The sequence below is a fragment of the Camarhynchus parvulus genome, chromosome 24 (assembly GCF_901933205.1).
Source record: "Camarhynchus parvulus chromosome 24, STF_HiC, whole genome shotgun sequence".
NCBI classification, from domain to species: Eukaryota; Metazoa; Chordata; class Aves; order Passeriformes; family Thraupidae; genus Camarhynchus; species Camarhynchus parvulus.
In genome coordinates, this window is record NC_044594.1 from 1,586,040 (window position 1) to 1,614,034 (window position 27,995).

Here is a 27,995-nt window from a genome sequence, read left to right on the forward strand (position 1 = left end):
GAAAGGAGTAAAACACAGTATAATGCGTGCAGAAATATACAGAGAGCACTTGCACTAGTATAAAAATAATCCACAGTCCTCGGACAAATGTGAATTGGTACAAAATAATTTCAAGAACAGGTTTACAAAAGGACATGTTAATATAAAACAGTAAAACCAGGTTGCCCCCTCTCCCAGCCTCATGCACAGCACACACAGACAGTCCCACAGGAGCTGGGAAGGAGCAGAGCCCATTTGACCTCCCAAGCCCACGGGCGATGTAGAGAAACAAAACCACAAGACCAAAGGGAAAAACCCACCCTTGGGGGATTGTAGGGCTTGTTATTTTTCCCAGCAGTTCTTTCCTGATCCTTCAGGACTCAGCGTAGCAAGGAACTGGAGTGGGTAAGTGCTTGGTGGCCCTGGCAGTGGGGACAGCAGCAGGGGATGCCTGTGCACAGGAGGTGACAGCAGAGAGGGCACAAGCGCAGGGACCGAGGCTCAGCAAGGACAGGGGGTGCAAAGACCTCAGGGAGCAGCTGATTGCAGCTCCCCACCCGTGAAATCCTTCAGCAAACAAACAAGCACCAAGATCCCACAGTCCCCACAGCAGCAGAGCAAACCTCGAGGGCCTCGGAAGTGGGAACAGCTTTGGGAAGTGGGGAAAGCAGGGCTGGGAGGTGGGAGCCTGAGTTTGGGAGAAAGGGAGCTTGGCCAGGCTGGTGAGCTTTGCTTCAACCCTCCAGAGGACTCTTCCCGCACCCAGAACAGGTCCTGTCAGCCTGCAATGTCCACAGAGTCACTCTGCTCCTGCAGCACAACAGCTGGTCCAGCTTCAGCTCCTGCAATCCAGCAACCTCTTCTCCATGAAGGCAAAGCTTTACATTTCACCATCAGTGCAGTTCTGTGACACCAGCACAGGAGATGCCCAGCTGAGCACGCAGCACACGGTGCAGGGATGGAGGAGAAGGGGGCAAAGCATCCTTAAGGCCTCCAGGGTTTTGCTGGCAGGGCTGAGCCGGGTGTTTCTGTCCCACAGAGCCATCCCTGCAGCCTCAGAACAGCAGCTGCCCTCGGGCACGGGCACTCAGGTGCCAGCTGTCCATGCACACAGCCTGCACCACCCGTGGCTGGCACAGAGGCTCTTTTTTGGCAGCTTGAATTGGCCTCCCCCCAGCACTCGGGCTCCTTGGTCACTCTCCGAGCTCTGCAGACAGTCACAGGTTTCCATAGAAACAGGGCTCGAAAGCTCCATTAATTCTCCCCGTGGTCTTCTTCCACCCAGGCCACGATTTTCCCCTCCCAGCCAGGAATGATGTCGTCGTCATGGAACACCTACCAAAAAAAAAATTTTAAAAATTAAGTATTTCAGTCATGTCTGGGGTCTGGAGACAGCGTTCTGCAATGTGAGTGGCATCAGGGGCATGAAGTCAAACCCTAGCTCAGATTTCCCGAAATAATCCAGGGAACACATGGCAGTGATGGCTGAGGTATGAGTCACATTTTCACAATTTAGGTAAATAACAGACCAGGCCTCATTAACCAATGAACACCAGGGTTATTATCGGCTGTTTCTTTTGACATTAAAGGTAAACTAAAGACAGGAATCACGCCTTTTCTGAGCCAGACCACGACCTCCAGCTGCTGCTGCTGCCTGTCCCCAGAGAGGGTGACCCTTTGCCCTTGCCCTAATCAATTTGTGAAGCAAGAACTGTCCCAATAACCTGAGATGAATCCAATCCACACCCACACCAGCCTGAGCACAAACAGGGCTGCACTGCAGCACACAAAGGGAACGATGCCACACACACACAGAGTTCCCTCTGAAAAACCTTCAGAGGAAAGGAAGAGATTGTATGTTTAATACAGGCTCTCCCGTTGCAATAGGGTTTATAAAACCTGCAGCCCAGATTTTGCTGTGTCCCTCCCTGGCTCTGCAACTCCCAGGCAGTCACAACCACATCAATGGAGTTGCTTTTCGCTGAGGATGAAAATATTTTAGCACAACAGGAGCTTCACCCACAGCTGGGAAAGCAGACACTTTTGTTTGGGGGAACATCCACTATTTCAATAGTTTAAAAGTGGTCCCCAGGGCTGTGTGCTGACACTGATCCCAAGGCCAGTCCCACTTTTACCTCCTCCTTCACTGTGCCAAACTCTGGGTCCAGGGCTTTGAAGTGGTACCGATGGGTTCCTTCCCGATCGATGGCTGCCTTGAAATCCTTCAGAGTCACTTCCCCTAACCTGCAAGGGAAATAAGTGCAAATGCAAAACACGAAAACAAAGCTCAGGGACTACTGCAGATCATCTTCCCCAACATGAAATCCAGTTAAAGCACAGCAAACCTGTGCTGGCTGGGAGCATTCCCAGGAAAGCAGAGTTTTATGGGCACAGGAGGCTTAGCTAGGCCGGGCTCACCTCTTTGGTATGCTGACCATGAAGGGGGTGAGGGAGCGGTCGGTGAAGTACAACACTTTGGTGCAGGCACTGGTGCTCATCACGGGCGTGCTCTGAGAGTGAGGCAGCTCTGCAAGGCAGCAACTCGCTGATTATCATCCCTTATCATCATTATCCCTCCTCAGCTTCCCGTTCCTGCTGGCCAGGATGGATGGTGGTGCGTGGATTTTAATTTGCCCATTTGTGTTTCTCTCCCCAGCTCCTGCCTTGTTTCCTGCTCCCCCCCAAGAGCTGAAACAGAGGAACTGAACCGCACAATTTTAAGGCTCCTTTTATGCAGAAAATACTCTGCACACGTAGAAATGAGGTGTTTAAAAAGGAAATGTGGTGTTTCATTCTGAAGATATGAAAGGCAGTAAACACTGAGCAGGGAACACTCCTCTGTCCCCACTAGATGGTGCACAGCAGCAGGAAGCTGGGATGATATCCCTTTTCCCAGCGACTGCCATGCTTATTCCTGCTGCAGCACTGCCCAAGAGGCCCAGACCAGCGCTGTGATGGTGCTTTACAGAAAACCAGCCATAAACGTGTGTCCCTTCCCTTTGCAGGGAGCTCTGCTCCGGGGAGGATCCTGGAGGGGGCAGATTCCCAAGGGCATTCTACACCTGGGAACCTGAGCAGTGAATCTGGGATTCCCAAGGGCATTCTACACCTGGGAACCTGAGCAGTGAATCTGGGATTCCCAAGGGGATTCTACACCTGGGAACCTGAGCAGTGGATTTGGCAGTGGAAGAGCAGGATCCGCCAGGCACTTACTGGATTTGGGAGGCCAGGAGTCTCTGCACTCGTTGGTTGCTCTGCTTGCTGGTGATTTCCCCCTCACCTGGGGCACAAAGCCAAAACAACAGAGAGTCACCTCCCAGGCAGAGCCAGGGTGGGGTGTGAGGGGCAGGAGCTGAGTGCCCTGGGGAGCCCTTACCCTCCTGTCCTGCCTGCTGTGCGTCTCCATGCGGTGCAGGCGCTCCATGAGGCTGGAGATGCCCTGCTCCAGGCTGTCGATGGTGTGGTGCTGCGGGTCATGGCCACTGAAGCTGTTCCTGAGGCTGCGCAGCGCGTCCCGCACCAGCTGCAGGTCGCTGGTCTGCCCAAAACAGCACAGCTGACTCCAGCCCAGGGGCTGCCTCCCCAGCGAGGGGAAACCTCTTGGAATAAAATAAAAATTCCAGGATATCTGGCTGGGAATGCAGCCCTCAGGGGCACTTACCCCTCGGTGGGCTGGGGGAGCAGCTCCTTTTCCTGCTGGCTGCAGAAAGCCATTGCTCTGGGCACTGTGACTGCTGAATGCCATCACCTGGGCAGGGGAAGATGTGTGAGTGTCAGAACCTCCCCAGAAATCCTCATTTATGGACTTCAAAATGAGAGGGAATGAGAGCTTTCCACATCGGTGATAAAGCTCCCATCTTCTCCCAGATAAAGACACTCCCTAAAGTGTGCAGGGAGTTCCTGCTCACAGCACAGACCTGATTCCTCACATAAAGGGGGAAAGACTCAATACCAGGGTCAGCAGGAAAAGGAAGGAGTAAATTGAGCTCTGGTCTAACTACTGCCAGGGTCAGAGGTGAAGCTGGAAGCTGAGAAAGCCTCTGGCTTTCATCTCTGAGGATTCTGAGCCAGGAGGCTGAGCCAGAGTGCTCAGTGCTGGGGGCTTTGCCTGCCTTGGTCAGGGCTCTGACAGTGAGACCTCTCTGGGATGAAGGGGAGGGTTTCTGGAGCCAGGTCCCTGCAGGGTGCTGGGCAAACCCCAATCCAGGTGTGGAGCAAGGCTCCCGTACCTCCTCAGCCTCTCTCTTCATGCAGTGAGCCAGCAGGGCCTCCTTGTGCTCCAGCTCCCGCTCCAAATCCACCTGTGGAGGGGCAGCAGAGGAGTCACCCCCCATGGGCCAGCCAGAGCAGCTCCCAGCCCAGCCCAGCTCTCCCTACCTGCTGGTAGCTGGCCTCAGAAAGCTGCCTGAGCATCTCATCCAGCTTGGTCTGCTGCTGCTGCAGGTGCCGGTCCTTCTGGCACAGCTCCTTCTGCAACACAGGGGTCCAGGGAATCAGCAGGGCAGGAGGGAGGCTCTGTCATCCTCCCATGGCAGGGAAAATCCTGTCCTCTGCCAGGATCAGGCGGCTCACACAGGGTGTGCTTTGCCTGATGTTAGAGCTGAGTGTCAGAGCTTTTTTTGGACAAGATCAATCAGGTTTTTATTGCCCAAAGTCCCCTTGGCCAAAGATCTGCTGCTGAGGTCACACAGCTGTCCCAGAGCACACAGATTCCCCAGGGATCAGAGCACAAACAGGTCACCCACCCTCATCTGCACCAAGTGCTGGGCACTCAGCAGCCACCACCAAAACTCACAACAATAAAAGATCTGCAGGAAGCCGTGGGGGGAATGCAAAGAACTTCTGATCCCCCCACCTCACTGCAAACACCCCTGGCTCCCACAGCTCCTTCCCAGGGCTGTCCAAGTGCCAGGGAAAGAGCAATCCCATCCCCAGAACAGAAGAACCACCCAAACCCCACGGAAGAGGCTCCATTACTTTGTACTCTGCCAGGAGCCGGTTTCTCTCTTCAACCTTCCTCTGGAGGTCAACCTGCAGGAGTAACAGCCAGGTGTGAGGCAGATATTCCCAGAGAGTGAAAACCTCTGCCCCTTGTGCCAAAGGGTGACCAGAAACCTACAGAGGTCACGGGAGATGCTGTTTAGGGTGGCACCTGTGGACAGAGACCTGCACAGGGCAGGTGCCACCTGCTGAGCCAGGGAGTGAGGAGGGACAAATGCAACAGCGCTGAAAACATCAGGGAAAGCCCCTCCCTGTCCCAGCTGAAGGTCCTGGAGGACAGGAAGCGGGAGTGAAGGTCAGGAATGTCCAGCCTCAGAGCTGGCCAGCAGGCTGTGAGCAGCCTGTGCTGTGCAGAGACCTCTGGCTGCTTGTTCCCTATCCCACGACCCCGAAATCTCTGCTGCAGCCACCCCTGGGGCCACCAACCCCCCCAAAACAACCTCAGCAGCAGCAGTGACTCACGTTCTGGTTGTGCAGCTCCTCCTTGTCCATGCTGGCTCTCAGCAGCTCCTGCTTGAGCTGCAGGACTGCAGCATCCTGCTGGAGCAGCCTCTGCTGCAGGGCGTCCTGGGGAGAGGTGACCTCTGCAGGAGGGCAGGGGGGACAGGGACCCCTCCCTGGGGCTCAGGGGCCACAACACCCTGTGGCCACCTGGGGCTGAGCTGCTGCCAGGGGCTCTCAGCCCTCCTGCCTCTCCCTTACCCAAAACTGATTTCCCTGCCAACGTTCTGGCCACCAGCACAGAGGGATTTCTCTGCCTCAGCCTGAATTTCCCTCTCCAGAAGTGATGAGTATTGGCTGTGATGGACAGAACAGCTCTGGAGGGCGCTGAGCCCTGCAGCTCCTGCCCCAGCCACTCATCCCGAGGGCACAGAGAGGCCAAGATCAGCCCAGGACACAAGGAGCCTTAAGCCCTGAGTGTGACCCAGTTGTGCAGTGAAATCCTCTCTGCAGAGGCCAAAGTCAGCACTAATTCTGCACCTTTCACTCACCCAGAGCTGCACCTTGGACAGCTACTGCTGTTTGCTCCCTTCTGACAGGCAGCTCTAAAAATACCCCTGTCAGGAGGAGATCAGCAGTGTTCAGCACTCCAGAGGCACAAACTGAGCTGGTTTTGGGCAGGACAGGGACACCCCAGGCTCTTTTTCCTGTGCTGGCAGGATTGAGTTCACTGGGCCAGTGCTGATGGGTGGGTACTCCAAGAGAGAGGAGGGAATAAAAGAGCCAACCAACCAATTTATGCCTCTGTTTGGTTAGGAGAAACAGGGGGAAATTAAGAAAAAGGGGAATACTTGACCACAATCTTACAGACAAAGCAGAAAACTGGAAACCCATCTCCTTACACCTGCCTAAAAATTCAGCAATAAACCACAGGATCCCCCAATACTCCTCCTTCCACAATCTGAGGTTCCTCAGGTGTGTGGTGTCTGCTGGCCCTACTCACCTAAAGCACTGCTGTTCATTTTTGATGAAATGCACCTTTCCTCACCTTTATTCCCTGGAGGTTCCGAGCTTCTTGTTTGTATTTCAGCAGCTCCTTCTGCAAATGCAACACAATTTAGTTAAACAGCACCTTGTGTTGTTAACCCCTTCAGGACCAGCCAGAGCTGGTGTTTTCTCTGCAGGAGGAAGCACATCCCTCCTCTTCCCACTGATCCAAGAGCCTGAGACATTTTAATGAGTTACAAACATGACAAAGAGCTGATCTCTGTTATTAAAGTCCTGAGGAAAATAACAACTGCCCAGTTCCCCAAATCTGTCCTTCAGACCAACATCAAACACTTCTGCCAGCACCAGAACTGGTCCCAAGCCTCCAGAGCTGGAGCCCTCACAGAATATTCCCAGTTTTACCCATCATGTTGCTCACCCTGCCTCATCCCCACCCCGTTTTCCCCTAAAAAATCAAGTGGTACAATCTGCAAAACCTCTCTTCCCCCTCCATCTGTCACCCTGTCACCTTCAGATCTTGATTTTCCTCCACGCTCTGGTCCAGGCGGCTCCGGATGATGATCTGAATGCAAAACATCAGCGTGGTTATTGTGCAGCAGGGGCAGGCCAGGGCAAAAGGCAGCTGCAGCAGGGGAAGTTGGGTCCAGGGCTGTGCTCACCAGCTGCTCCTGAGGGCAGGCTCCACGCTCAGAAAGTTCAAAGGATCCTTCCTGCTCATCCTCAGGTAAAGACCCATTGAGCAACAGAGCCTGGGGAGATAAAGGGGGGAAAAAATCAAATCTCATTTTCAGAGATTTCAAAGGGAAAGAGGTGAGCTGCAGCTCTGGCCAGCAGTCACTCCTATTAAGTCCCTAACCAGCTTCATTTCTCATTTCTGCTGATTTATTTCCCTCAAAATGAGTTTGGTTTTTTTTTTCCCCCAGGAATGAACAAGAAGATTTATCCCCTGCCAAAGCTCTCCCAAGGGTCTGTCAGCCCATGCTCTTCCCCACAGAAAGAACCAAACAAGGACAACTCAGATTTCCAGGGAGTGAAGTCTCAGCTTTAGCACCTTATAGGGTGTGTGTGCATCAGATCCCCAATATTTCAACCAAACTGTCACAATCTGGAGCTTCTCAATTATTGAGTAAGAGGAGGAAAATCGATGAACCAAATCCAATTTCCTGCCTGGCCACATCAGCTGCCTCTCCCCACTCCCAGGGGACAAGGGGGCAGCAGTGCCAGTCCCTCCTGTCCCTGCTCCCAGTGGGCACAAAATGCAGGGATTTTACCAGTCAACCAAGGAATTTTTTCTTTTTTTTTTGGTGACTCTTTTGTGTCCTGCCCATTGTCCCCTGGGGAAAGTGCCCGCCCAGCTGCCTGTGCTCCTCACACAATCTCTGCTTTGTTTACTGCCACATAAATATTTACAATTCAGAGCCACTGTGGTTCCCAGCACAAACAGAAAGGGATGTTCGGAGAGAGTTCAGGGCCTTCACCATATGGATCAAGGGGCTCTGTTCTCCAGCACAGCCAGACACACACTGCGCTGAGGGGCAGGGAGGGGAAGTGAGGGAAAGACCCCAGAAATTAAGAATTGTGGGGAGAATGTGCCAAATGTGAAGGTTCAGCCAAGCTCATGGACTGACTGGTGCAGGGCTGGGTGACCCTGGAAGGGAGCACTTTCTGAGAAATCTCTCACCTGCAAACCCGAAATCATCTTTTTCGCCTCCTCCATTTCCTTTTCCAGGTGGTCCTGCTGCTCCAGGAGCTGCTCCTCCCATGAGTTCTCCAGGCAGGACCCAGAGCTCCCCGCCTGCCACTCGGGCTGGAAGTGAGCCTCGGCCTCTTCTGCAAGAGACAGAGGCTGGATGTGCTGCTGGCAGCCCAGGAGGGCCCTGCTGCACTCCCGGAGCCCAGGGCTGGCAGCTCACCTGTGCTCAGGATTCCTGCCTCATTCCCGAGGCAATCCAAGCTGTCCCACACACACTTTATTTATAACTGCACTGGGCTCAGGGAGATCTCCAAGCACAGCACCGGGGACAGTGACAGCGACCTGGGGGCTTTGCAGAGCATCCCTCAGTGCCCAAGGACACCCTGGAGGCAGCACTAAACCACTTCGGTCCCTGAGGGCCTTTTCCAGTTGATGACACAGAACAATGCCAAGGTTTTACCTGGTTTAGGCTCTGTTTCTTCAGCCTGGAGGATCACAAGCCTCTCCTTCTCCTCCGAGGGGGCTACGGTGGATTCACTCTTTGCACTGTGCACAGGGCTGGGGGAAGTCAGGCTGCAGAGCAAGGCAGGAACAGCTCTTTTAGATGGTGGAGATTATGTTAATCAACACTAATTTTGAACAAGCATTTCTCCATATTCACTTTTATCTAAGAATTATCTGCATCCCGGAGAAACCTTCAACAACCCAGCCCAGGACGTGTAAATTTATTAATTCAGACTCTCACACAGGGGTAGGACCACACCGAGGAGTCATTTACTGCCAGCCTTATGCTGGACAAAAAGCCACCCTGGCTTCATCTCTTGCTCCAGAGCTTTCAGATTAATCATTCCAACTTTAAATCCCAATATATTCGACAGTCAGATTCCACTCACTCGTGTTCTTCAATTAAAACTTCTTGGAAGTGCCCACATATTTTCACAGGAGCCATCTCAGCTGACCGGGAGCTTCAAGCAATCTTTTTCTCAGAAATTCTTCCTGAGTGCATCTCCCAGACAACATCAAAAGGTGGCTGAAGCTCACTGACCCATTCAATGTACCCCGAAAGTCGCAGGAATTAATCCTTGCAAGTGTGAGCAGGAGTTAATTTTTCATTCTCCCCCAACACAGAAAAAAAGGGCAGGGAACAAAAAGAAAAACAGTGTGGAAATAATATAATAGGTTTAGAAAAATGAGAGGCTTCAGCAGCTCCCTCCCTGCATCTTCCCAGCACTGCTGCTCGTCTCCCACAGCTCCCACAGAATGGGGCAAGCCCTGCAATAGAGATGGAAATGACTTGCTGCTCCTGCCTGCCCCACTCCCACGGCCAGGACAGCCTCTCCTCATTCAAATTACAGACCTGAGCCCAGATTTTTGTGGCCCAGACTTCCCCTGAGTTAAAGTGTAAGAATAATCAATGTCCAATAGAAATGTCCCACAGGGACGGTGCCTGTCCTTTCAGGTGTGTCCGTGATGCTTAAAGGACTCCTGGCCACCTGGCTTTGCTCCAGGATTTACCTCCAGGAATTCCAAATCCATCACAGCAGTCCCTCATTAGACATATTTTTCATATCAAATTTAATATCAATTTAATATCAAACCAGCCCCTGCTCCTGCTCATTGCTGAATGGGGGCATGGCATAAAATGATGGCTTTTTGGGTTTTTTAAAATGCTGTTTATGACTTGATTTGGCAGCTCTGCTGGGATTGCATTATGTAACAAGGGCCAGAGGAAAGGATGGAACTTTCACACAACACAGATGCCAGCAGGAAGCCCAGCTGGTCTGACATGGCCAGAAGCTCCAGGAGGGATTTCACTTCTTTCTAGGAACAGATCTCAGTTCCCTCCCTCCCTCCCGTTCCCAGCTGATGCTCTGAACCTGCCCTCACCCCGAGGCACTGCTGGTTCTCATCCATGCAGAAGCTGTCCCAGAAAAACACCACCAGGCACAGATGGGAGAGAAGGTGGTGAAACAGGGGAAGGGAAAAGGATGGGCAAGATGAAAAACAAGCCTGGAAATAACATTCCACATCCGCTTCTGCCAGCACCGGATCCACAGCCCAAAGCCAAGAAAAGGCACCACAGGTGGGGATAGGTCCCCCCAGCACAGACAGCTTTACATTTCCTGAGGCATCCCCACATCCCCAGACCCTTTCCAGGCAGTTTCCCTATTTCAAAGGCCCCTGGGTTCAGCCAGCATCCACAACCACCTCCCAAACTCTGCAAACAGTGGCAGGGCCAGAGGCAGCTGAAGCAGCAGCACAGGTCGGGTTGCTTTCTGCATCACCCAAGTAATGCTGCAAACACTTGCCCAGGTTCTGTATCAGCCTGAGCCATCAGAGTGTGAAACAGCCTCTGATGCAATGCCTTTAAAAGTGCAGAACCATTCCCTATTAAAGCATGCAGAAACGAGGGCTGGGAAATGAAAGCTTTCCAAGAGAGATTTATGATGCAAACTGCTCCACTTTATTCCTTTCACCACTTGGTTCCTTAACCCACATCCTGCCTCCCCTGAGCCCCAGATCCTCCAGCACAGCCCAGGCTTCAGGGACACGAGCCCCTGAATGCCCCGAATTTTCACAAACACCCATCACAATGCACACGATCGCTCACCATTTGACCTGCTTCCCTCCCATGATCCCACTTGAAGCTGTGACCTCACAGAATCCGCAGGATCCCGGCTCTGCTCATTCCTCCTTCCCTTCTTCACTGCCCGGGGCTCAGCTCCTGCCAAACTCCGGGGGAAATTCTGCGAGCCCGAGTGCCGAGGAGATTCCCAGCAGAAACAGCACAAACGCACGCACAAAACCAGCTCAGGGGCTCCTCCGGCTGAGCGGCAAACCCGCAGCCCCCAGGAACGGGCTGGATTCCGGAGCCGGGGGGGAATTCTGCAGCCTGCCCGTGGCTCCCGCTGCTTCCCCTCGCACGTTATTCGCCTCCCGCTGCTGCATTTTGCTCAGCTGCACAGCCGGTTGTTTTCATCACAAGGCTCCGGGCTTGCCGGGGGTGTTTCTCATCCCATCCCGCCCTCCTTGTGCTGCCGAGCGTCCGAGGAGCCGCCGGGGGAGGGAAGGAGCGTGGGGTCCGTGCGCTGCCGGGGGATGCGGGATGTGCTCAGGATGCTCTCATAGCTTTAGGGGGGATGCAGGCTCTGCTCAGGATGCTCTCCCCGGTTTTAGGGGGATGCAGGCTCTGCTCAGGCTCTCCCAGCTTTAGGGAAATGCAGGCTCTGCCCAAGCTGCTCTCCCAGGTTCCAGAGGGATGCAGGCTCTTCCCACACAGCTCTCCCAGCTTCCGGAGGGATGCGGGCTGTGCTCAGGATGCTCTCCCCAGCTTTAGGGGGATGCAGATTCTTTCCAGGCAGCTCTCCCAGCTTTAGGGGGATGCAGGCTCTGCTCAGGCTCTCCCAGCTTTAGGGAAATGCAGGCTGTGCCCAGGCTCTCCCAGCTTTAGGGGGATGCAGGCTCTGCTCAGGCAGCTCTCCCAGGTTCCAGAGGGATGCAGGCTGTGCCCAGGCTGTCCCCATCCCCAGGCACGGCTCCCTGTCCCTGTCCCTGCTGCTGTCACACGGGCTGTGCAGGCACAGCCTTTCTCCGAGATGCCTGGCTCAGGGGTGGGGGAGGGAAAGCTGCTGGAAGGGGAGGGGAAACGGAGAGGGATGGGTGAGGGGCTCGGCAGCCTGGGAATCATCTGATTTTTGGCAGATTTTTCCATGAATCATTTCGGCAGCCTGCGCTGCCCTCCCTGGGAACTGGGAGGGCTCAGGAGCCGGGGATGCTGCCCTGGGACACCTCAGCCCGCTGGAGGAGGGGTCTCTGCACTCAGTAACGTCTGTCACCGTTAAAAAAAGCATCGCGTTCCTCCCAGCCTGTTCTCCGAACTGAGCTAAGCACATTCCTCCCCGCGAGGAAAAGCATCTCGTTTTCATCGTGCAGAATTGTGCCAGCACAGACACCCCCAGCAGCTGGAGGGGAAGAATTCTCCCAGTTTTTGATCACTTTTGGAAAGATTCTCGCTGTGTTCTGCCCTATCGGCAATAATATCACCAGAGAATCCATGACATTGTGGGGAAAAAATGAAACAGAAACGCAGGACGTGCAGAGATATTTTTTGCTTACCACGAAAATAAGGATAATAATATTTAAAATAATAAAATAAAAATAATAAAAATATTTAAAATAATAAAACAATATTACATTAATAAATTAATAATAAACAATAATGAAATAATAAAACAATAATAAATTAATAAATTAATAATAAATTAATGAAACAATAATAAAATGATAAATTAATAATAGATAAAAATGATAAAAATAATACAATAATAAAAATAATAAAAATAATACAAATAATAAAAATAATACAAATAATACAAATAATAAAAATAATACAAATAATAAAAATAAAAATAAAAATATAAGGAAACAGCAGCCACCTGATGGGGCAGAACACACCAAATATTCCATCTCCCTTAACTGGAGGGATGGGAGCAGGCAGCAGGATGTGGCAGTCCTGAGCTCCCTGTTCAAGAGCCAAGCTCCTGTGGCATTATCCATGAAATGCTGCTGCCAAGAGCAGATTTTTACATCCCCCCTGGCAGGCTGGCCTCAAAAGCACACTGCTGACATCATGTGGAGGCACTGCTCCAGCACTGCCTCCCCGGGAGCCCCACACTCCTCCAAAAATCTATTTATAAACACGCCCGCGATGACACGCAGCAGAACTGGGGGGTAAACACAAACTCTTGTGTTTTTCTCCTCTGTTGGGCAAAGCAACCTTAATTTTCAGGTACACGGAGAATTATTGGGGTTGTGGAGCGTGAAAATTGGCCTGAGAAACGCTGGGGAAACGTCCTGCCTGCTGAGAGGCTGTCAGTGGCAATCTGTCCTTGGCAAATGAGCTCCTCACTCCCTCACAAACGGGAGGGAGGCACTGGGGGAACAGCCCAGGCAGGGGAAGGACACGGAAAATCAGAGTTGGGGCTTTCAGTGGCACTGGGAGGCTCTGAGGCAAAGAGCTGCAGCTCCCCACGTGCAGCCCTGCCCTGGAATCTGCTCCAGATGAGATTAACTGGAGCACGGCAGCATTTCCAGAGGGAGCTGCAGTTGTTCAGTAACTCAGCTCTGGCTCTTCCGAGTCGTTTCTGGTTCTCTGGGGGGAAAGGGAGCGGCTTCCCTTTACTACAGAGCTCTCCATGCTGGATCAGCTCCCTCACTGGAGTAATTTTCCTTCAAAAGCCCTTTTTAAGCTTCATTTTCTCACAGAAAACTGCTTCACGTTGATTCCTGAGCTTTCACCCTCCAGACCAGCCAGGGGTGCCCTTTTCCATCAAAAAATAAAAAAAAAATCAAAACTCAGAGTGGATTTTAGTGAGGAGAACAGGCACTTTAGGCAATGCCAGGCACAGGAGACACCTTGGCAATAAAATTGCTCACCTGGCAGGGTGACATCTTGGACAGGAGACATTTTGGCAATAAAATTGCTCACCTGGCAGGGTGGGGCTCCAGGGGCACGTGCTGCTGCCCCTCGTACTGCTGCACCAGCGCCCGCACGCTCCAGCAGGGATTCTCAATCTCCTCGTCCACGCTGCTGTTCCTGGGGGTGACAGTCACAAAATGAGGGCAGCCTCACCTGAGTGCTGCTGGAGTTCTTCTCTCTCAAAAAGGGGGAGGAGAGCTGAGGAGAAGGAGGTAAGGGAGAGGAGAGAGCTGGAAAAATGCAAATTTTCCTATCAGGGATCCCCATCTTAAGGGAAAACAGGCAAACAGGCCTTGTTGTTTTAAACTCATCCCTAATTCATCAGAGGGTTTTGGAAAAGCTGCAGAAGGCCTCAGAGACAGCAGAAGTGTGATTGGAGCTGAGCAGTAGCCATGAGATTGGTCAGCAGAAAAATTATGTAAGAAGTAGAAAGTAAGGACAAATAGAACAATGGTCTGTGTATTAACACTTGTCTAGAATAACTCCCTAAGCTGCAGAAAAGTTTATCTAGTGAGATGTTAGGGAGTTCTAAGCTTAACAATGGAGCTCTGTGCATTGTGTTTTAAGGCTCTCAAGCAGATATTATATTTGAAATAAGCAAGCATTATTTAACCAAAGGTACGTGTGCTTATAGTGGTTGGATAGAACTACTGTCAATGTGCTTTTGCTTTGTGGGATTGGTCAAAAAAACTTTTAAAGCAAGTTGTAACATTGAGCTCTTTTTCTGCTGCCAGGGATGTGAGCTGCTGGCATCTTCCCATTGTCATAACCATGGGATGAGACTGATGCTGGAAAATAAAACAGCTCAAGGCACGTTCCCAACTGTTGGAACCCAGGAAATTCCTCTGGCTGCCCTGGAAGGCTCAGAGACCCTGGCACAGAGCTCAAGACCCCTGTGCCTTTGATTTAGCCCTTGGAAAAAACAATTACCAACCTTTCCATGAAAAATTACAAGTCAAGAGAGTTTAAGTAGAATAATAGTTAGTTTGTCACGGAGCGAAAAATAGATTTTTGAGGGTTTTAGAATGGGGTCCCAAGATGGAGGAATGGGTGCATCCTGTCCTTCTTCTTCTTGGCCTCCATCTTCTGCTGTGATGGTGGCACTTTTGGATTTCACTGTCTAACATAGGTGATAGGTATTGGGAAGTTATGGTAAATAATGTACAGGTAGTTTTTGGTATAAAAGATAACACCAGTGTGCCTCAACCCGACCTGCCGGACAGACCTTGGTGGGTCGGAGAAAGAATTTTATAGATAAGGAACAATAAACAACCTTGAGAATGAAAATAGGAGAATCCTGACTCCTTCTTCAACTGCTGGGCTGGGAAAAGACTTTCTAACACATCTGGGGGTCACTGTGTTTTGCGGAGATGAACAAAACTCCACAACTTTTGTGGAAGTTGTGAAGCTGGTATGTTTATTACAGCACTGGACACATGTGGGAATCGTTCCCCTAACATGATGTGGGAATTGGGAACTTCAGGTCCCTTTTTATCCCCCTCTCAGATACATATGCATACAATTTCACAATAGGTTCATACACATTCATTTTTACGAATTTCGTGTGACATTTGCCGCTAGTTCTTCTTTACCAGAAAGAATTCCTAGGTCAGGTGTACCTGCTCTCATAGTAGTTTCTGTCTCTGTCTATCACTTTCTGTCTCTCTCTCCTTTATCTCTGTCCTTCACTGAAGCAGTTTCACTGAGCCTGGGCTTTTGCAGCCAGACTACACCGCAAGCTTAAAGATGTACATTCCACCTAAATCAAAATGGATTTCTACCCTGGAAAATATCCACTCTGCCTGAACTGTGAGCAGCAGAGATCCCGAGAGCAGCCTCACCTGTGCCTGTGCCTGAGCAGGTCCCGGCCGGAGTGCTGGACGTCCTGCCGGACATCGGCCAGCGCGGCCACCGCCCCCTGTGCCACCGCAGCGGCCGAGCGCGGCCGGAGCCGGCCTGGGGGGGCTGCCCAGCCCCTGCCCCCCGCGCCAGCACTGCCAGCCCTGCCAGAGCCCGGCTTGAAGTGAGCAGCCAAGGCCAGGATCAGCCTCATGGTGGATTTCAAGTTGCCCTCGACGATATCTGCAAAACGCAAATGGTTGGGTGGTTAACGAGGGGTGCGGCAGAGCTGTGCGTGCCCCAGGAGAAAGGGAGATAATGAAGGCAGCAGGCAGCTGGGGCAGCCCAGGGTGGGACGAGGGAGCAGGACAGGAGGCCTGAGCTGGCACAGCTGCCCCCAGAGCTTTGCATTTCATCTGCACTGGAGCCACACCAGCGCTGTCATCTCCTCACTCTGGGGGCCACAGCTCAGCCCTGGTGGTGCAGGGCACTGCAAAGTGCTGCCACCTCCACAGCTCAGCCCTGAGCCTCCCTTTGTGGCCATTTCCAGCAGTTAATTACTGGACACATAATTACTGAGTGCTCACTCAGGAGCAGAGCAGTTACTGAAGATTGTCACTGACTTTATTGGCAGAAAATTTCCTTTTTTAAAACACTAAAGGCAGAACAGCAAGGCATTTCTCCAGTGGTGGCATCCTGTGCCATCAGCTGTTTGCAGCACCCTGCAAATGTAAATTTATCACATTCAGTGAGATCACACGAGTGTTTTCCAGCACACTGATGTCATGGCAAAGATCAGCCACTCTGCCAGACCAAGATTTCCCAAAACAATTTAGTCAGAGCTGCTCAAAGTCCTGACTAAACCACGCCACAGACATGTGATTGTGCATTGTGTCTCCTCTCTGTTTCCAGCCCATGGCTTCCAGTGAACCACAAATATTTTTTCCATGTCTCCTTTCACTCAAGCAGGTTTATGTGTCCTTCTGGTGAAAGATTCCAAGCCTGTATTTTTCATTACACCACTATCTGGGCTTCTGAGTGCTCAGTAGTAGGAAAAAGTCACTTTTTTTTTCTCTGCATTCCCCATCTTTCAACCCAAAACCTTCACTAAACCAGAGGAGGGAAAAACCCCTCCAACTGCCCCACAAACTGACACATGAATTTACTCATAAATTACCTGTTTGATAGAAAACAAAGCCAGAAACAGAATTCCAGCAGCTGAAATCCCCCCAAGGGCCACACACCTTTAGCTGATGTCTGGTGCATGCGGATCTTCCTGGATGCCACAAACTGCAAGACTTTCTCCACATTTTCCCTCATCTCCTGCTGGCTGCTGGGGTTGGGCTCGATGCCACTCAGCTTCTCACCAGCTGAAGGGAGAGAAAAAGCTTTATCAGAGGAGAGCTGAAGCTCTGGGCATTATCAGAGGAGAGCTGAAGCTCTGGGCACTGCCAGGGGGATCGCTGGCACTGTGCTGGTCTCATGGCTGGGTGCTGCATGGGGCTCGTGGTGCTGCTCAACAGGAACCAGCACCAGCAGTGACTGGTCCAGTTTAACAAGAACCAGCACCAGGATTGACTGGTCCAGGTTAACAAGAACCAGCACCAGGATTGACTGGTCCGGTTTAACAGGAACCAGCACCAACAGTGACTGGGTTTGGGGCTGCGTTGGGATGATGACAAGGTTTTGGGGGCTGGATTCTGGCAGGATTTGTGGCCCCCTGAGGGACCCTCGCTGGAGCTGCCTCTTCCCAAAGGACTGAGCTCCTTGGAAAGGGCTCACCTGGTGCCAAAGTGGGACAGACCCAGCTGGGAGGAGTTTGGAGAGCTGTTCCCCACTGGGGCAGGGGCTGAGTGTGAGCAGGAAGGAGCAGTGAGCACAATGAACTCACTGCAGCCCCATTCCCTGTCCCCCTGCCCAATGCCATCAGAAAACAGGTCACTCTTCCCAAAAACCACCCCTAACTCCCTGTGGGAGCTCCCAGTGCCCCTGCCAGCCTTCCCCATCTGCCCCAACTGCCTCTGAACCATAAGGGCTGTAATAGAATTGCATTTGTGGTCTGATTTATCATTGTTTTCCTTCCCAGCCAGCTCTGCCACCCCCAGCAACATCTGCCTGACAGATGCCGGAGCCAGGGCAGCCCCTGCAGGCCAGAGCCAGAGCTGAGGGGGATAAACAGGGCCAGATGGCAGCACTGACCTACAATCTCGATGAGCAGGGCAAGGGTGACCCCATCCCGCAGGTCCTGCCTCAGGTCCTGCACTGGCCTCACCCCTGGCTTCTTCTTCAGCTGGGAATTCACCCAGGCCACATAGGCCTGCAGCTGTTGCTGAAACAGAAACCAGAACGTTTGCATTGCAGGGATTTCGCTTTTCTCCCCGATTTTCACAGATCTCAGCCCCCTGCCCTGGGGAACACAGAGCAGAGGTGTCGCCCCAGAGCCTGGCTGCCAGCCCTGCCTGCCTGGGGCAGCTCAGCCTGCCAGGAGCGAGCAGGACAGGGGTCCTGGGCTGGCACAGCTGCCCCCAGAGCTTTGTATTGCATCTGTGGCAATGGAGCTGACCCAGAGCTTTGCATTGCATCTAAATTGGGACTGACCCCAGAGTTGTGCATTTCACCTGCATTGGAGCAGACCCCAGAGCTTTGCATTGCATCTGTGGCAATGGAGCTGACCCCAGAGCTGTGCATTTCGACTCTGGGAGTTTGCTCACTCCCAGAGCAGGAACCCAACGTGCAGGAGCAGGGAACCCTGATTATTTAACAATTTAACAACTGTCTGCCCATTTAGCAACCCCAGGACAAGCAGGGGAGGATTCCTGGAGAGACAAGAGCCTCCCTCTGTAACAATCCCAGCGTGGCTTATCTGGAGCTCTTGTACAGCCCCTCCACAGCCTGGGAGCTGCCTCAGCACTTCCAGTGGCCCAGTTTCTATTCCTGCGTGCAGGGAAGCTGCCTTGGGCCCTGGGAGCCAGGAACAGGGGCTGGGCAGCAGCTCAGGAGGGATGCTGTGGGTGGGAGAGAGCAGGGAAACAAACCCAGAGCAAGGAAACTGAAACTCAGAGCAGGGAAACTCAAAATCAGAGCAGGGAAACTCAAAATCAGACCAGGGAAACTGAAACTCAGAGCAGGGAAACTCAAAATCAGAGCAGGGAAACTCAAATTCAGGCTCCTGGGCAGTGTGAGAGACAAAAGAAACTCAAATTCAGACCAGGGAAACTCAAACTTAGGTCCTGGTCAGTCTGAGAGACCAGGGAAACTCAAACTCAGGATCCTGGGCAGGTTGAGAGACCAGAGAAACTCAAACTCAGAGCAGGAAACCTCAAATTTGGGCCAGGAAAACTCAAATTCAGACCAGGAAAACTCAAACTCAGGTTCCTGGTCACCCTGAGGACCTGTCTGGCACAAATGACCCCAAGGCCATGAGCAGATCCCAGTGACCTTTCCCTTTGCAGCCCTCCCTGTAACCCTTGCAGGGTCGCTGCAGCGGCTGCAATCCCTGGGGCAGGCTGCAGTGGGACATGGAGGGTAAACAAACCCATCCACCGATGGGATTAGCTCCCTTTCCACTAAGCTCTCCATGACTGTGCCCATGCAGCAGGTTTTAAGCCCCCATTCCATATGATCTCAGCAGTGCTGATGCTTTTAGAGCCCATCAAAGTCACAATCTGGTCACAGCCTGGCTCTGAATTATCCTGACAGAGGAAATCCAGCTTGGATCGCTCGTGGCTGGCTCAGGAAGGCGCCTGGAGCTGTGGGAGGCAGCTCTGCTCACTCAGCACAGCCCGGGGGGCTCAAAGGGGCTGCCCTGGGGGCTCTGGCACAGAAGGGAGCAGAAATGCAGAAATGTCAGATCTGATCCATCTTTGCTGGAGCAGACCTGGCCTGCCCTGGGGAGGGGCTCTGCAGCTTCTCCTGCTGAGGTGGCAGCAATGCCCAGCCCCACTGCTGGGGGAGATGGAACAGGAAAGCCTTATCAATATGATTGCCTGGCAAAAGGTTTTGAGAATATAGAAACTATAAACGAGATTGAAATGAAAACAAGCTTTGAAATACCTCAGTTACTGAACAACTGGAAAACAATGGTGTGGCTGGCTGAAGGTGATCCCCTTTTGATAGAACAACACCCTCTGCTTGCAGACAGCTCCAAGGGTCAGAGTAGACCCTACAGCTTGGCAGAAGGGGCCTAAAGAGGAGTTTTTAGGGTTTAAAATGTAACACAGTATGGTAATGTAATGATTCTTATAGGCTGTACATAAATGCGATAGGATTTGTATCTTGTACTAGATTGGTTAGTGAGAATTAGAATATTCAGCACAGAAAAAGATTTATGGTATTGTAAAGGGATCCTCGCTCTCTTACCCTTTTACCCTCTTACCCCTTCTACTCTCTCACCCTCTCACCCTCTCTCCCCTCTCTTCTCTCGGGCCTGCTCTGAGCTGTGCCTGGCAGCTCCCAGCAGGGCCCTGCACCCAGGCCCTTTGCAATAAACCCCAAGTTCCACGACCAGAAGAAGATTTATTGTATTATAACGGGAACCTCACCCTCTGATCCTCTCTTTTACTCTCTCATTCTCTCTTTACCACGCTCTTGCCTTCTCTCTCTCTCCCCCTCTCTTCTCTCGGGCCTGCTCCAGCTGTGGCTGGCAGCTCCCAGCAGGGCCCTGCACCCACATCCTCTGCAATGAACACCAAGTTCCACGACCAGAAGAAGATTTATTGTATTATAACGGGAACCTCACTCTCTCATCCTCTTTACCACTCTCTTTCCCTCTCTTTCTCTCTCTCAGGCCTGCTCTGAGCTGTGGCTGGCAGCTCCCAGCAGGGCCCTGCACCCAGGCCCTTTGCAATGAACCCCAAGTTCCAACCCCTGGCTTCAGAGATCTCTCATCTCTGTCCGTCCCCACCGTCCCACCCCCGACGCTCCTACACCCCACAAGTGTTTATTTTGTATTTTTCTAATCATTTTAGGGACTGGCACTGATTCCCCAAGGACACAGCCCCTCCCAGGCTGCAGAAAATCTGCAGTTTTTGGAGGAGTCTCTGTGGCTCTTCCACTTCTGTCTCATTTAGTGGAAAATCCCTTTCACCAAGCAGTTTGTTTTCTGTTCCTCCTCTCAGAACATTCCTCCTGCATTCACAAAAAAAAGAATTTTTGGCAAGATTTTAGTCTCTATCTCTTAAAAGCAGGAGGAGGTTGTCACTGTTATTATTAGTAAAAAATTAAAAAAGCCATCCCTAAATCCCAGAGCAGTTACATTTTAAACAATGAGCATTAAAAGGAGGTTTCTGAGGCAATGGAATTGGTGTGGCACCAGGACAGAGTCGTTTCACTCCCATGGCTGCTGTAATTCTGCAGACTTACACCTCATTTACAGACTCACTTGGTTGGGTTTGGGTTTTTTCCATTAAACATCAGATTTTCCTGCAGACGTTCAGACAGTTGGACTGAAGAGCATTTCCTAACTTTGTACCCAAAATCCTGGCAGACTGAGGCACTTCAGCAAGAGCCTTGGATTGCTGCAGAACTCAAAAATCCAGAGAGGGAGCTGTCAGTGCTGGCAGCTGAGGGGAGCATGTGACTGAACCTCCCAAGGAAATTTATCAGAAATAAAAGTTAAGTGACCTAAAAAAGGCCAAGTGCTGTGAAATGCCTGAAGGATGAAGGGACAAAGGCCCTGAGCTGCTCAGCAGAAACCCCAAGGGCAATTTTTGAAGCTGGAGAGCCCAAAATGCTTCAATTCTCCATCAGCAGGGGAATAACAAAGGGCACTGTGGGCTGCACCTTCAGCCCTTCACCTCCAACACAGCCTCGAGCCCTCAGTGCTCACATTTCCACCTCTAAATCCACAGATTCAGGCCTCCAAAAAAAGTGAAATATTTTTTGTTTCACTTCCCCCCAGGATTCTGTTTGTTTCAAGCCCCAAGGCAGCTTCAACACAGCCCTAAATATCATCCCAGCAGCGTGGTTTGCTGTGACCGTGTTCACAGGGGTCCCAGGATGAGGGAAGAGATGAGAATGTTAACTCCATGTTTCAGAACACTTGATTTATTATTTTATGATATATATTATATTAAAACTATACTAAAAGAATAGAAGAAAGGATTTCATCAGAAGGCTGGCTAAGAATAGAAAATGAAGGAATGATAACAAAAGCTTGTGGCTTGGACTTTCTGTCCGAGCCAGCCGGGCTGTGATTGGCCATTAATTAGAAACAACCACATGAGACCAATCACAGATGCACCTGTTGCATTCCACAGCAGCAGATAACCATTGCTTACATTTTGTTCCTGAAGCTTCTCAGCTTCTCAGGAGAAAACAATCCTAAAGAAAAGATTTTTCAGAAAATATCATGGCTACAGTTTGCTGCTTGGGTGGGCACCATTCCTGCCACCACCCCGGGAAATCCTCCAGGAATCAACTTCCAGCACAGGCAGGACAAAGATTTGCTGGGATGTGTCCTGCCCTGGGAGCAGCAGCTCTTCCCAGCCCACCAAAACCCTCCTGAGCCTGCTCTGCCCCCAGAAATGCCCCAAACCCACCCCAATGGGGCTGCACCCCTTTTGGGGCTGCAGGCATCGCAGCACCCACTCTCACACAGCTCTCAGCTCCTTCCAGCCAACAAAATTCCAAAATTAAAAAAGGTCTGGGAACAAACACGGCACCCCTCAAGTGTCCCTGCTTCCCCTGCACTTTGGTTTGAGCCCAGCCTTGGAATTTTCAGGGCTCAGGCTGCTCAGCTCCTCACCAACACTTCTTCCAAACTCAGAATTTTTCAGAGGAAAAGCAGCCTGGTGTGGGGTGTGCTCTACAGAACACACATTATTTAGGATTATGGTGGAGCTAAGCTTAATCCTGTTTACATTAACACAGCTTTGTGTTCCAAAAAAAGCCCCTTTTACCTGTACTTGCCATGGGGAAGAGCAGCAGCTGTACCTGAAGGGAGCTGGAGCCCAGCTTGCTCCAGGCCGGGCTCTGTGGGGTGTTTTTGTCTTGCTCTGGAACACTTTGCAGGGCAGGAGAAGGTTTTTAAACCAAGGTCTTGGGGGCTACAGGACATCCCAACAGAGTTCCAGGGGTAAATTACAGGTTGGGATATATGAGGTTAATTTTTACCCCTCTGGGATTAAAATATTGCAGTTTTTGGTGTTGAGCAAATGGACAAATCATTTTTCTAGCAAGGAGGGCCTGCCCTGCTCACTGCCATCTTCCAGTAGATCCTGCGACCCTGTTTCCTTCTGGAAACAAATCCCTTCTCTACATTAACTTGATGAGCTGGAATCCATCCTTACCACTGGATTTAGAGAATCATCCTGCTAGGGTGAGATTTTTGGGGCTCTTTACCCCCATTTCCCTTTGTGCACTGCTTTGATCAGCTGGAATCCATCATTCCTGTTTGATTTAGGGAATTATCCTGCTAGGATGAGGTTTGGGGGGCTCAATCATCCTGCTAGGATGAGATTTTTGGGGCTCAATCATCCTCTAGGATGAAGTTTTTGAGGTTCTTTACACCCATTTCCCTCTGTGGCACCGTTGTGGCCACTGCCCAAGCCCCAGGGCTGCTGAGGTCAGCAAGAGGAGCCCAGGATGAAAAGAATTCCCTGTTCCTCCCCTCCCAGAGCACTGAGCCAAAGGTCTGCAGCAGCCTAATTGCATCAGGTTGAGGCCTTGGATGATTTCTAAGCTTTCTGACATTACTTTAATTAGATGGGGACTGTAATTTTCCACCCAGCCTTCCTCCAGTTTGCTGATTAATTTTTTGTTGCTGTTCAAGGAGGTCTTTGTGGAAGCGGAAAGCACAAACTCCCAAGCAAAGAAAATTATTCCCTCTGCTCTCAAAGGCAGCAAAAGATTTTTTTTTTCCCCTCTCAAAATTGATGTTTGAATGTGATTCAGGTTTTTCAATGTACTGAGATGCATCCAACAGTGAAAACCACCCAGTGAGGCCAGAATGACCAACAGCACCCACAGGAGTTCTCCTTCAGAAAACTTGCAATAATTTAAAGGAGGTGTTGATTCCCAGAGTGCCCAGCTCTCCAGCAGGACATGGAATTTCTGACTGCAGAGTTTTCCACCTTTTCCTCACTCCTTTCTCTACCCATTAACAGGAGGAGCTTAAGTGTAAGCAGCAAGAACAAATTCCACCCAAACTCCCTGAATTATTTCTGCCCCTTTGATTTTCACTTCTTGTAAAGCCAGAAGCTGCCATGGCCCATTCCAGAGCGATCCAGCTGCCAGTGCAGGATGAAGTCATTCCCACCTGTGCCTAAATCCTGGCATTTCATTAATTTAGTGCTGTGAAAGGGCTTAATAATGCAAATGTAAGATTCTGAGGGAGCAGCACCTCTCACATGATGCTCAGCAGGTACCTGAGGCCCTTGTCCCACCCAGGCAGAGCTTCTGTGCCAGCTACGGGCAAAAAATAAAGGCAAAAAACTGGCAAGGAGCTGAGCTTTGAGTGCAAAAAGGACTTTGGAGCACATGATTCACCCTGAGCTGTCAGTTCCAAGCAGAGCCCCAGCACTGACACATCCCCTGGTGCTCTGGGGAGGAAAAGGAGCATTGTTCCTCCCTCAGCACCATCCCCATCCCCATCCCCATCCCCATCCCCATCCCCAGGCAGCTCCGAGAGGAGCCTCAGCTCCTCAGGACTCCAAAATCTGCAGGCAGGCACTTTGCAGAGGGGAGGGACACCCCAAGAGACTCCCTGGCCCGGGGTGAAAGCCCTAAAGGCACATTTAGGACACAGAATTTTGGATTCCCTCTGCCGTGACTCCCGTGTGCCATCCCCTTTTTCCTCTTTCCACCCAAAAAGCAGCTGCAATAATCTTCCTGTTCCTGGAAAAGTGGGTTGAAAAGCAGAAATGTGGGGGTGCTCCTGTGCAAATGCTCTGTAAGGACACCCTGCCAAGGGACAGCCTGGCTTAGCCACCAAGGCAGGGATTGATCCCAACTGCTCCACCCTAATCCTACAGAGCAGCAAAATCTTGCTGAGGAGTCCCGCTGCTGGCCAGGCACCAGGGTTTGGGGGAAAACTGGAAACAGAGCAAGGCAAGGTCAGCTAGAGCACATCTGGGGGTGAATCCAGCTGTGGGGAGCCCCAGCTGTGTTTTCTGTCTGTGCTGGAGCCCTGGAGGGGTTTCAGGGCAGCCCAGGCAGCTCAGACACCCTGCAAAGGCTCCAAGGGTGCCTCAGCCCCAGCTGCCTCCCCCAGGCTTTAGCAGGGTGGGGAAGGTGTGAAATGCTGCCAGGCTCAGCCCAAAGCAGAGCTGGGGTGATGAACCAGCACCTCTGGAGCTTGGGGTGTCCTGGGAGGGATTCAGTGCCCCTGAGGGAGCCCTGGGGCTGAGCAGGATGAGGGAGCCAGAAGTCAAACCAGCTCTCCATGGTGAATCCTATTAATCCTATAAATAGCCCTGGGGCAGGAGAGGGTGAGTGCCAGCTCCTTGTGCTGACATCACCCAGCTGAGACCTTTTGGTCACAGATCAGGACTTTTCCCTGAGGGCAGCAGAGCCAGAAAATGACCCCAAACAGAGAAATGAACCAAATCACCCCCAGGGTGAGGAGTCACAGATCAGGACCTTGCCCCGAGGGGAGCAGAGCCAGAAAATGACCCCAAATAGAGAAAAGAACCAAATCCCCCACAGGACATGGCCCAGGGTGAGGAATCACAGCTCACAGGCAGGATGGCACCTCCACCCAGCCAGGGTGAAGGAGAAATGCAGGAATCACCCACTGGGCTGAGAACCAGGGGAAATACCCCATGGAACAGCTGGCGAGGGGCAGAACAGCCCTGCAGCACTTCTGCCGCCCAGAAATGGGGGAGATTTCCCCAACCCTGCATTTCACCCTGCCCTGCTTGCCTAACAACCTCTGCAAGCCTCCCTGTCCCCTCTGGAATGGGTGGTTTGTTCAGCATAATCTCGTAGAGAGGGGGGAAGAAAATAGTTATTTTAAATGACTCACTGCACACGGGCAGCCACATAATGAAGTTTGCCACAGGAAATGATCCTCCAGCTCGAAAAAGACAAGGTGTGGTGTTGTTCAAATGCAGCTTGGAGCTGCCAGGCTCGCTTGTGACACATTTCTCCGTGCCCCGTCTGTTTTCAAGAGCTGGCAGAAGTGTCAGCACATAAATAAACTGCATTTCCCCGAGGAAAGGGAACAGGCTGGGGCCACATGGACGGAGTCAGAGCAGATGAGCCCCCTCTCTGTGGTTCCCTTTCATTATAAACTCCTGCTTTTAGCAGCCACGCATCCCCAGGGCCCCATCCAGCTGTGGGATTGAATTATTTATCTGCCTGGGAGCCGGAGAAATCCCCACAAACAGCAGGGAAACACCTTCAAGGCAGGGCAGGCCATTAATGAGGGGCTTTAATGCCCACGGGGGGGACTTTGCTGCATCTCAACATCAAACAAAACCATCCTGGCCTCAGATGTCTGCAGGTGACAGCGTCCACCAGGGCTCTGGCTCTGAAAGGGGGAAAAAGGGAAATAAACAGGCCTGAAGTGACAATTCAGCAATTTCGGGGTGCCTGGAGCAGGATGGGATTCCTCACACGGTGGAGAAAGCAGCGGTGCAGAAGGACAAGGCTGCTGCCTGCTCCAGCACTAATTAGGGATAATTGGGCTGCTGAGGTGCCCTCGGTCACAGGGGATGGAGGGGAGGGGGGAAAGGAGGCAGGGGGACAAAGGAACCTCCCCGAGGCTCTGGCATGGGGACACAAATCCACGTTAATTTTTGTGTAAATAGCACCAGGCATGGGGACACAAATCCACGTTAATTTTTGTGTAAATAGCACCAGGCATGGGGACACAATTCCACGTTAATTTCTGTGTAAATAAACACCCAAACAGGCAAACAGAGACGGGCAGGACTCAGAGCTGGTGATCACAGCAAGAATGGAGTGAGAGCTCCTCTCTCATTTCCAGAGCCTTGGCAAATCCCAGGTCCTCCCCTTGCTAGACCCATTTTAGTTTTACTTTTGTTGGAGCGTGTGAGGACGCAGAGATCCCGAGAATCTGTTTTTTTCTGGCGGGAGAGGGAAGTTTCTTCCACAGCTGTGGGTAAAACCAGCCAGGGCCAGGCACTCAACATCGCTGGGGTTCGCTCCCACCATTGATTAAATTATTAATAAATAAGTTACGAATTGTGCCTGAGGAGGATGTGCTGCCCCCGAGCACAGGAAGTACGAGCTCGGTCTAAACCCAGACCTTGGCTGGCTAAAAATGAGCCTGACACTGTGAGGAGGAGGAGGAAGAGGAGGAGGGGATGGAGCGATTCCAGCCCGAGCCGGGGCAGGCTCAGGTTTCACCCCCAGTTTGGTTTTCCCGGATTCGGGAAGCCCAGCAGGGATGTTCAGGGTTCATTTTTCATTTTCTGTGCATAACAGGCACAGCACGGCTGAGGGGTCACCCAACACTAAACAGAATTCAGTTCTGTGTTTTAAGAAAGAATAAACCCCCCCCCAAAAGTGAGAGATAAAATAGCAGCAGCTCTGGGGTTCCAGCAAATTCCCCCCCAGTTTTTCTTCCTTTTCAGCCCCAGCATGGGCTGCCCGGGGATTATAAATATCCATAAATACCCAAAAAACTCATTTTCTGTGCCCCCCAAAGAGGGAGGTCCCACTGCTGTCCCCACACAGCCGCGGGATTCCCATCTCTGCAGTTTCTTGTGCATGTCCTTATTTTACAATTCATTACTCTCCTAGCAAAACAGGCGAATAAAAACACTTTAAAAATTACATTTTCCCCGCCAAGTTGCATTTCAGTCCCCTGAGGATTCAATTTACAGAAAAAGACGGGGGGAAGAACCCCAAATCAGCTCTTTGCCAGCCTCTCCCAAGCAATGTGAGTCCATAAATCAGATTTACAGCCCTCAGCACACAGACCTCGCACATCCCTCAGGAGAGGAGTCAGTTTTACACAACGAACGCTGCCACGCAGTTTGTACAATTTCCCAGGACCCCACAGTTTGTGTTATTTCCGGGACCCCACAGTTTGTGTTATTCACCGGGACCCCACAGTTTGTGTTATTCACCGGGACCCCACAGTTTGTGTTATTTACCAGGACCCACAGTTTGTGTTATTTCCTGTGACCCCACAGTTTGTGTTATTTCCCGGGACCCACAGTTTGTACAATTTACCAGGACCCACAGTTTGTGTTATTTCCCGGGACAGCAGCAGAGCAGTGAGAAGAGCACAAACCCCGCCTGTAAAACCGGCCACAAACTCCTCACCAACTCCCGCTCCCCGCTGACGAATCTCGCTGTTTTCTCCCATTTCTACTCCACAATTCTGCACAAACCCACTGTGCCTTCCTCCCGGGGGAGCTGAGGGGACGCGGCTTTACCTCGGTGAATCCCTCCTGCAGGATGTCCAGCACATTGCCCCTGGCCAGGCAGGCGAGCATCGTCCCGGGGGGCTCAGGGGCTGCGGGGCCGCCTCTGCCTCCTCTCCCTCCTCTTCCTCCCGAGCACAAAGGCCGGGAGCTGGCGGGGAAGGGCTCTCATGGTCCCATCTGTGCAGCCCGGGCAGAGCGGAGCCGCTTTGGGCAT

The 27,995-nt window shown here is 51.7% G+C and overlaps 1 protein-coding gene across 2 annotated transcripts; it reads right to left on the reverse strand.

Annotated features, from left to right (window-relative positions):
- Positions 1 to 2: 2 nt before the first annotated feature.
- Positions 3 to 27,995, reverse strand: DIXDC1 (DIX domain containing 1). Of its 2 annotated transcripts, XM_030965030.1 has the most exons (20): positions 27,791 to 27,995; positions 17,640 to 17,769; positions 16,685 to 16,810; positions 15,443 to 15,683; positions 13,611 to 13,718; positions 8,583 to 8,695; positions 8,111 to 8,259; positions 7,089 to 7,178; positions 6,938 to 6,991; positions 6,470 to 6,520; positions 5,443 to 5,547; positions 4,957 to 5,010; positions 4,357 to 4,449; positions 4,209 to 4,280; positions 3,641 to 3,727; positions 3,356 to 3,517; positions 3,193 to 3,259; positions 2,398 to 2,506; positions 2,115 to 2,223; positions 3 to 1,314 (listed from the first exon to the last, which is right to left on the reverse strand). In XM_030965030.1, the coding sequence occupies exons 1-20, from the start codon at positions 27,848 to 27,850 to the stop codon at positions 1,234 to 1,236; spliced, it is 2,061 nt and encodes a 686-aa protein (XP_030820890.1). In that variant the 5' UTR covers positions 27,851 to 27,995; the 3' UTR covers positions 3 to 1,233. The 2 variants fall into 2 exon arrangements, with proteins under 2 accessions (XP_030820890.1, XP_030820891.1); XM_030965031.1 differs by lacking the exons at positions 13,611 to 13,718; positions 15,443 to 15,683; positions 16,685 to 16,810; positions 17,640 to 17,769; positions 27,791 to 27,995 and adding an exon at positions 10,734 to 12,073.